The sequence below is a fragment of the Morus notabilis genome, unplaced genomic scaffold, assembly GCF_000414095.1.
Source record: "Morus notabilis unplaced genomic scaffold, ASM41409v2 Scaffold991, whole genome shotgun sequence".
Classification (NCBI taxonomy): Eukaryota; Viridiplantae; Streptophyta; class Magnoliopsida; order Rosales; family Moraceae; genus Morus; species Morus notabilis.
This window is the reverse complement of record NW_010366779.1, coordinates 78,009-87,585: the sequence shown is the minus strand read 5'-3', so window position 1 is coordinate 87,585 and position 9,577 is coordinate 78,009. Positions and strand designations below refer to the sequence as shown.

Here is a 9,577-nt window from a genome sequence, read left to right as displayed (position 1 = left end):
CGACATTGAACTTTTTTCGGGCTCGCTCATTTCATAATTACTACGTCTGCGTTTTCTAAAATAAAGAGAAAATTGTATCCACCAAGACTTTTGAATCAAAAGTTAACGCCCCTCTAGCACTAAAACATGCATATTTATGCATTTCTTTAATTACTCTTATAATTAGACTTTTTTCACTCTAAAATCAAATTAAGAATGTCAAATTATAAGAGAAGAGTACAAGAAAAAAGAGCAGTTTCCTTCAACAACAAAAAAAAAGAAAAAGAAAGGGGCAGTTAAAGGGCCATAGTTTCTTATTTTTAAAATTGAAAAAAAAAAAATTATCACACTTAATGCTGGATGAGCAATGTAAAACGCCATGACATTTTGTCTCTTCCAACGATCTAATACTGGGGAGTGGGACGTGTCCCTGCTTAATTTCTTTTTTTTTTTTTTTTAACTTTTAATTTGTCCGTATTCTATTGATTTTGTTAGCTTACTCCCACTTAAATATTGGTTTCTTGTTTGTGCTCGCACCTAATATTACAATTACTTGATGCTTTTTCTTTTTAAAGTCTAGCCACTATATAAAATATTTCTCCCCCTCCCACGTGAATGTTTTTCCCATGATCATGCCAATTACTTCATTATTTAATACTCTAGTTACCATTTAATTTATTTCCTCCTTAAACTTTATTTCTATGTTCTTTGATTCATACTAAATTTTATTAAAACTTCTCTTGTTTCCAAAAATTTATTGACTTCAAAAACGAACAATTACCGCATTCTATTCTTGGGTTAAGACTCCATAGTCAATTATAATCCTAATGGTCAAGATAAAGTTCGAACTCTATAAAATACTTTTAAAGTACATCAATCTAGTGTAATAATTGTAAAAAGCTGATCACTCCTGAACAAATTTTTTTTTTCTCTGACTAAACAAATTTTTATTATAACTGATTATTGTAATTTATATTTCTATAAAGTGAATATTTTAATTTAAAATTTTCTTTCTTACTTAGTAGGATGAAATAAAATCCCGGATCCTTTTCCCTCAGTAGTGCCGGTGACCAAGGCCGATGGTGTGATGCCCAAAATTTTCACATATTAGTTGGTCAATGCATTGCATCCATTCACAGCATACTATACATGATTTATTAGTTTGGCATGCTATTGAGATACATTATTATGTATTATATTGTATATATTTTGTCAGCCAAGCGATCCTAATGAGACATGTTAAAAATGGTAGTGCTCTTGAGGTGATTTTAAAAAGTCTAAATTTACCTATAATTTAATACTTAAGTCATGTAACTTACTAAAAATTTACCTAAGAGAAAAAATTAAAAATAACATTGTTAAAGCAAAAAAAAAAAAAAAAAAAAAAACTACAATTGTCACGTGGGAGGTTGGAAAACTTCCCGGAAGAAATGGGTGCGTGAAGAAAAAGTAAAATGTGTTAGCGGGGAATTTGGTGAAAAATAACATGGGGAAATCTACAAAACTATTATACATGAATGGGGGTAATCCTTCAGAGATAAAAGCAGCCAATCATATTTAAATATTTTGAAAAATAGCCAATCAAAATAAAAGTAGAGGATTAATAATAAAAATAAATGATTGACTAATTTAAAAAATAAATACAGAAAAAAGTAGTGGATTTACTTCAAACATCTATATATAGGCATGGGAGGGCAGACTATTAGAAACCCACGTAGCAAACTTTGTGCAAAGAAAGTGAATGTATTGGAAGTAGTGAGAGAAGTGTGAGATAGTGTATGTAGAGAGAATTGTCGGAAAAAAAGAGGTAGAAAAATTTATCATTTACTCATCTACTTTAATCTCATTATGATGATTTGTACATTAAATTGTCTACACATTTTTTCTCTCAAGCCTTCTTCTGTACCGAAATACCATCTCAAGACAAGAAGTTCATCTGCCATTGTTGGTCAGATTCATGTTTAAGACATACGGGCTGCAAACTTTTGAACCTAGTCAAGAAAACTTATGAGATTGCAAGTTTTAGAACCTCTAAAAAAAATCAAAATAGAGTTGCAAAATTTGGAATTCTACAAAATTATAGGGTTGTGACATACGGGCTGCAAACTTTTGAACCTAGTCAAGAAAACTTATGAGATTACAAGTTTTAGAACCTCTAAAAAAAATCAAAATAGAGTTGCAAAATTTGGAATTCTACAAAATTATGGGGTTGCAAAATTTAGAATCTCTAAAAAAATCAAATAGAGTTGTAAATTTTAGAACTCTACAAAATCATGAGGTCGCAAAAATTAAAACCTCTAAAAAAAGGTTTGATCATTATGATGCAGCCTAAAAAATATACATATATGTAGATATGTATATATATGATGAATCTGACTATAATAATACAATTCAAAATATTATTACAATTTTGGGTTAGACTTACGAAGTGCAGCCCAAAATAAATAAATAAAAATTGATGATCACTTACAAAAAGATGTCTCCGTTTCCTGTAAAAAAAATTTAGTCAAAAGACTAAAACAAAAACTGACCGATGATAAAAGCTAAAAAGCAATTACTTTTTTTTCTTGCTTGGAATTGGGGGATGGCTTGTATGATAGAATGCAATAAAAACTTCAAAATTGACGATCTGTTAAAGCAAAAAAAAGAAACAGAAAAAAAAGGAATAAAAAGATAGAATGACAAAAAAAAAAAGAATCATAATACATATATATGTGTGAGAGAAAAGAATGGAAAGACACTGATATACGCTTTTTTTTAACGTCTGCAAAAAACACAAAAAAAAAAAAAAAAAAAAAAAAAAAAAAAAAAAAAAGAGCAAGTACTTTGGCTGATAGTTCTACACGCAAATCAAGATACGATGGCAATTGATGTTCTTCTTCATTCACGTAAACACACACACACACATATATGTCAAAAAGTCGCCAGACTTGCTTTGCACTTGTGGTGGTGTTTGCACTTGCTGTGATGTTTGCGGTGTAAAAGTTAGGGGTGGTAATTCGTGTCACGTGTCGTATTTTGATTATTTTTTAAAAATTTACAGTCAATCTGAACACGACCTGTGATACAAATTTTTTTAAAAACCGCAATACGAACACGACACAATCACTTTACGAGTTGACACGACATAACTCGAAAATGACACGTGACACAAAATTGACCCGTGAATCTGAAATTGACACGAAAATTATATACTTTTATTTAATTTTTTACATATTAAAAATAACTTAAAATTCATAACACACTAAATTACAATAACATCCATTGAAATTAAGCAAATAATAGTATAAGATTTTGAGTATAACTATCATGATATCACAAGTTCATAAAAAAATTTAAAATATGTAATGAAAAATATATGTATTTTTTAGTTTTTTACGAGTTTCGTGTCGTGTTCGGGTTAGGCGGGTCCAACCCAAAATTGACCCGTATTTTTCGTGTCAATTTCAGGTCGACCCAATTCTGACCCGAACCTCTTTTTTCTCAACCCTAACCCGCAAAATTCGTGTCGTTTTCGTCGCCGTGTTGTGACCCATATTGCCGGCTCTAGTAAAAGCTACAATGGTTCATATATATATATATATATATACATAAAAAAAAAGAAACGTGTAGAACTGATGAGGATGAGGGAAATCCAAGTTTCCTTTAAAATTAAATTGTTAGCAAAAAATAAGGGATATACATCATACAATCGAATCAATCGGTTTAAAGATGATGAAATTTAAAATTAAAAAAAAGATAAGGGATAAAAGATAAATTTTAAAGAAAGTCGGAATATTAAATACCCAGATATTTAAAGTGCACAAATTGGGCCCCTTTATCGTCCTTTAGTTCAAAAAGATGAGCTCATTGTCTCATAAAATCATACGGTGATTAAATACAATTTTTAAATCTCAAATCTCAACACCAAATTCAAAAAGGTTCCTTTTAATTTTCCATAAGGTCATATACCGGGAAATTATCCAAATACAACTTTCAAATACAAATTCTAAAGTAAAATTTCAAATCAAATTTTAAAACATCTTTGAATTCTTCATATGGTCATATATCGGGGAATTCTCTAAAATCAAAATTCAAATTCAAGAGCTACGATTGACTTGATTCCCTATTAGATACGTAGGCAACCTAAAATTTAGGTGCAGTTTCAAGATCAAATTCGATCATAAAAATCCTCATAATAGACAAAATCAAAACAAAACTAAATCAAATTTTAAAGTGCATCAATTCCTCATAAGGTCATCAATTGAGGAATTATCCAAAATTTTCAAACCCAAAATTCAAACTACAAGTGGCTTGATCCTTAATGGGGTATGTAGGCAACTCGGCTAAATTCACCGAGTTCAGCCGCAATTCTAAATCAACCTAAATTTTCCAAATTCACAAAAAAAAAAAAAAAAAAAAATAGAATTTACCGTTTTAATTAAAATCAAAAGATTTTTTCTTATACTAAGGGATTATAATTAAGAGGTTATTCTTATATTGCCTAACAAATACTACATAATATGACTACGTAATTAACTTAGAGTCGTATTACATGGGTGTTACAGATGGTGACGAAGTACTAGTTTGGCAGTAGCTGCGATCTAGCATACTGCGTGCCTCCCAACATGGCCTTGCACCAGATTTGTGCGATGTCGCGTCGTATCTAGTCGTATCAAGTTTGTCATCCTCAACCTCATTAGCATCATGTTGTCGGTGTCGATATATTCGCGTCATTTTGCTGGTGGCGCTGTGGATGGCAGGATTCGGGCCACGACCTTGGAATAAAATGCTCTTTGGTTGTGGTCCTGGCCGAATCACAGAACCCCACAAAAGACCAAACAGATCAAATAAGCATCATAAATGGTGACCTTAGTGACAAATGTTGATGGTCTACTAAGAATCATAGAAATGGATATGTAATAAAATTAACAGGGTTAAGTTGGTTTGGTTGCCAGTTGACACTTGGATTCATGCTGAAAAGAGCTGGCATATCTTATCTTTCGGCAAAAAGAAAGAGACGAAAAAAGAAAGGCATATTTGGCCTTACCATAAAATTCATGGTGCTCGTTGGAAGTCTATTGTCCCCACAAAGTGGGCTAATTATCTGGCAATATAAACGCCGTTGGTTTTTTAACTGAGAACGGTGAACTTACCACTATGCTAAGCGCAAAGCCAAGCCTGCAACCACCACTCCTTTCATTTTTCTTCTTTTTTTTATTTTTATTGTCGTATTCCATTTTTCCTGATTTCGACGAGTTTTTAACTAATGAATATTGCTGACCACCTTCGCTTGTCAAAATATGCAATAACTAGGGAACCTAATGGAAGAAATGTAGGAGACAAATGAATAAATACATTTTTTTTTTTTTTTTTGTAGTTTTTCAACATTCTAGTTATGAGCACAAGAGAGACTGAGAGAGAGGCCTATAACCATATAATGTTCACAACTGCACATCTTTCAATTGGAGCATTCACCCCTCCCTTATTTTCTCTCTTCCTTTCGAACAAGGGAGCGAGTCATGCCATTACAATCAGCTCGGACAGAACAGCGGCTTGCATTTTACTGTCTTTGGTTTTTGTCAAATGTAACTTTCACTTGGGACAAGGAGCTCTGTAATATGCTGGAATTGTTGCTGGAAAGAACATTTGTCTGACTCCTTCTGCCCTAATAATGGGGAAGATGATTCCTGATGCACCCTGCAGATTGACACTTGAACTTTTAAGGATTCAAGTAGAAATTTCTCAGTCTATACAATTGCGTATAAGGCAGGAAAAATTAAGAAAAGAATCAGAGTAGGTTACACTCACCGAAATCAATCTAGCTCCGATCCAGAGGCGTTTTGGAGATGGAAATGGAAGCAATAGTCGACCAACACCGTATATTGCGACAGCAAAGAAATGGCAAACCAAGCTCAATGGACGAGGGTTCAGTCCTGAGAGTAGAGACACTGGTCCTTCTGAGAATACGCCTCCAAGACTTAAATAGTCAAAGCAAGCTTCACGCATTTCCTTCCTTGCTTGATCTGGTGAAGCACAAAAGACCTTGTACAGTGCGCCAGCCAATGTGTTTATGGTGGATGCTACCGGCTGCAAACCGAAGTATAAAAGGATACTGAGTTCACTAACGTGTATTTAACATGAATGGAAACTACATGAATCTACACTATTTCAGTTATGTTGTATTTAATAGCATGTTAATTGAGCTTACCTTACGCAAAGTGTAAAAAGATTCAAGGTACTTGCAGAGAGTAACCGAATCATTTAGGTCGCGTAAGGGTTTGAGAAGATCCCGCAGCACAACAATATCAGACAAAGCCACAGTCATCCCTCCCCCAGTTAGAGGGTGGCGCATGTTGAATGCATCACCCATTAACAGGGCACCAGGGGTAGGATGAGGAGCAGCAGGCATGCTTCGGTTTGGCATTGTCCTTATGTTACCCTTGTCAACTGCTGCTACAAAGGAATCATATATTTGAGGGGGAATCTGCAAGATAATGTCACATTTTCAGTCCAAGGCACTTTAATTAATTATATGGCAAAGAGTTTCAATGATAGATAGGGGGTCACAAAAAAAAATTTGTGAATACAGAATCTATATACCTGAGGAGCCACCACAGTCTTCAAGTACTTTGCCATTTCACCATTTGAAATGGAAGGAACCTTCTGTCCAGGAACATCAACCAGACAGCGAACTTCTGTACTACTAATCGGGTAGAACAAAATTGGAGAAGGATCTGCTAATACAACATGCCCATGATTTGCATAAGGAAGGTTGCAGTTTTCCAGGACCAAACCAACAAAACAAGATGGCACATCTACCTGCAGATACATATAGAGAAGAGATTTTTAGATTTTCAAGTACTTGTTTCTTATGGAGTAAAATTGTTAACACTATAATAAATAAGAAGACATAATTTATCCATAAAATAGACTTTAGGTACACACAAATTTTGTAACCAACAAGATTGAGAGGCAACTCACCTTAGGAATGCAAAGGGACCGGCGCAAGTTTGAGAAACATCCATCACAGACAATGGTCAGAGGTGCATATGCTGTTAGTTCTTGTCCAGTCTTGGTTTTGTACTGCACCCCTTTGATTGTTCCATTTTCTTCAAGCAGAGACGTAACTGTTCCTTGTTCGAGTTGTACACTGAAGGAAGTTGAAAGAAAAAAGGCATTATGGTTAGAAGACAAAAATGCATTACTTAGATAAGTATACTTCAAAAGTGAGAATTATTCTTGTTTACAAGTCAAGAAGTTGACAAATAAAAAGCATATATGATGGAGAAGATAAAACAACATTAATATGAAAAATGGGAAAAAAATATAATACTTTGGAAGAGAAGCTGCCTTCTCACGCATCCTTTGAATGAAGCGTCCATTGTGAAAGCTCCTTCCAGACACATCGGAGTGAAATTTCTCCAAGGGATAGGAGAGACGAGTATCCTTTCCGTCCTTGAAAAGAGCATATCCATACACCCGTTGAGAATCAATTTCCTCCACACAATCTGCAGTCAGATATAACCAGGTTTCCGTTTAATGATATCTCTATCATTTTAAGAGACAAGCAACGAACATAAAATAAATAGTCCTCGTCACCTGAGATAACCCACCTTGAAGTCCCAACTCAATCAATTTAAGATACCCCCCAGGTTGAAGTAGTTCACCAACAATTCTGTCTGGCTCTGCCAAGTCTCTTTCAATCACATGCACTCGGCGTCCATCCTGCACTTTTTAGATCCAGAATCAGTTTGCAATCTATTAACATGAATTCATTTGTCCCTAAACGTGAAAGAGGCTAAATAAAACTGGACCATATTTAGCATGAAGGGTAGACAATAAACTTTGCCATTTGAGAATTCAAAACATAATCTTGACACAAATTCATGGATAAACCATAATATGATAGCATAAATTCAGAAAAAGACAAGGAGTAACTAAAGATGCCATAGTTTATCAATGAGTTGGATAAATTACGTTACCATCCAGTTTACAAAAGTAGATAGAGGATAAGAAGTTTTTTAATCTTAATAAATAACTTGGCAGATATTGGAAGCCAAAGTATTGTTAGACTCTTTCGTGTATGACGAATCTATTTCTAGCGACATGTATAAACCGATCAGGTGCTAGTTTCATCCTACTCAAGCCCCAGAACCAGGTCTTAAATAGGGCGGGGTGAGAACAAAGTAAAAACATTAACAAGTATCAACAACTCAAGCTGTGAAATAAAAGATTGCAAATTGGCACCAAAAAGTCAAAGATACTTCCACTTAGTTGATTTATATCAGTTAGTCCCCACTGAAATTTTCAAACAATTTACAGATAACTTAAAAAGTAGAAACTCTGTTATCCTAGTCCGTGTAAATGACATGTAAATAAATAGACATAAATCATTTCCTATTCTATGTTTTCATTCCAGAAAAATTATTTTCGTACGGATTCAAACCGCAAGAAATTTTGAAAAATAAATATATGATCAAAAAACAACGAGGTACTCAGTAGTGGTCCTTGGTATGGTGTTCCATTCATGTCGCTGATGTATAAAATTATTATAATAAATGCGTGTGATATCTATGACAACGTCAACAATCAACCACCTTATCCGAACCAAAAGTTGTTGTACTTTTATAACAATTTTTACACCATATCATTGAGATCGTAAATCACCTGCGACCTTCCCACATAAATTCTGTACAAGATTCTCATCAAGCTCACCTAGCCTAATAGTACAAAACACAATCGGCACAATTAAAGTTTTGTTCATTTCACCGATTTAAATTCAAAATGTAAATTTTATTACAATAAAATATTCTCAAAAATAATTATATTTAATTTTTTTATAAGTTCTCACTTAAAATTATCTAAACTCAATTAAAAACTCGCGAACTAAATGAGCCTAAATAACCAAATAATTTTTCAAGTCCACTAGTGGGAGGGGAAAAAAATAAAAGTTTTGCTTCTACTTTTTTAGGGACCTGTTTAGTTTACTCATTTGAGTTTTTAATTTGAATTAAGATGTGATTTTATGTGAGAATTTTTTACTGTAGTAAAAAAATTAAATGTGATTATTTCTGAGAACTTTTTACTATAACAAAACTCAAATTTTAAAATTAAATCGGTAAAATGAACGCTTTTATTTTTTTTTTAATCTGAATTCTGCTTCTTGGTTTTTAACAGATGAAATGGCCGTCCCCAAAGTTGCCAAATCAAGCTTTTCGTATTGTTCACAAAATAATTTCTGCAAGTATAAGCAGAAGAAAATAAAAGGCTACACCAATCGATTACTATAAGCTTTCTTGAGAAATGAAATAAAATAACAATTACTAGAGCGCTTTCTTTGTTTTGTTCCTTTCACAAGGCCAAAACGTTCTGTAATTTCAAGTGAACAAAAACAAAAATAATAAACAAAAAAAGCCTGCACTTGCTTGGCTGCCGAGAATATTCAGGACATCGATAAGAGAAGAATACAAAAGACAAGGAAATTTACCTTGCCAAGAGTATGAGCAAGAGCGGAGCCGGCGACACCGGCTCCGACGATAATAACGTCGGCGTCGCCATTTTTGGATCTACATTCTTCCTTAACGGGGGCGACGCTCCTCACGCCCTCCCCTCCCCT

The 9,577-nt window shown here is 33.7% G+C and overlaps 1 protein-coding gene across 1 annotated transcript in view; it reads right to left on the bottom strand.

Annotated features, from left to right (window-relative positions):
* Positions 1 to 4,444: 4,444 nt before the first annotated feature.
* The window catches only part of LOC112094087 (squalene monooxygenase-like), a 7,161-nt gene continuing 2,028 nt past the window's right edge, over positions 4,445 to 9,577 (bottom strand). The window contains exons 2-9 of the mRNA XM_024174148.1: positions 9,449 to 9,575; positions 7,575 to 7,686; positions 7,295 to 7,469; positions 6,943 to 7,111; positions 6,562 to 6,780; positions 6,170 to 6,445; positions 5,770 to 6,048; positions 4,445 to 5,658 (exon numbers count right to left, since the gene is read on the bottom strand). Coding sequence (XP_024029916.1) covers positions 5,554 to 5,658; positions 5,770 to 6,048; positions 6,170 to 6,445; positions 6,562 to 6,780; positions 6,943 to 7,111; positions 7,295 to 7,469; positions 7,575 to 7,686; positions 9,449 to 9,575 — 1,462 coding nt within the window. The 3' untranslated portion in view covers positions 4,445 to 5,553. The remainder of the gene's footprint in view (positions 5,659 to 5,769; positions 6,049 to 6,169; positions 6,446 to 6,561; positions 6,781 to 6,942; positions 7,112 to 7,294; positions 7,470 to 7,574; positions 7,687 to 9,448; positions 9,576 to 9,577) is intronic.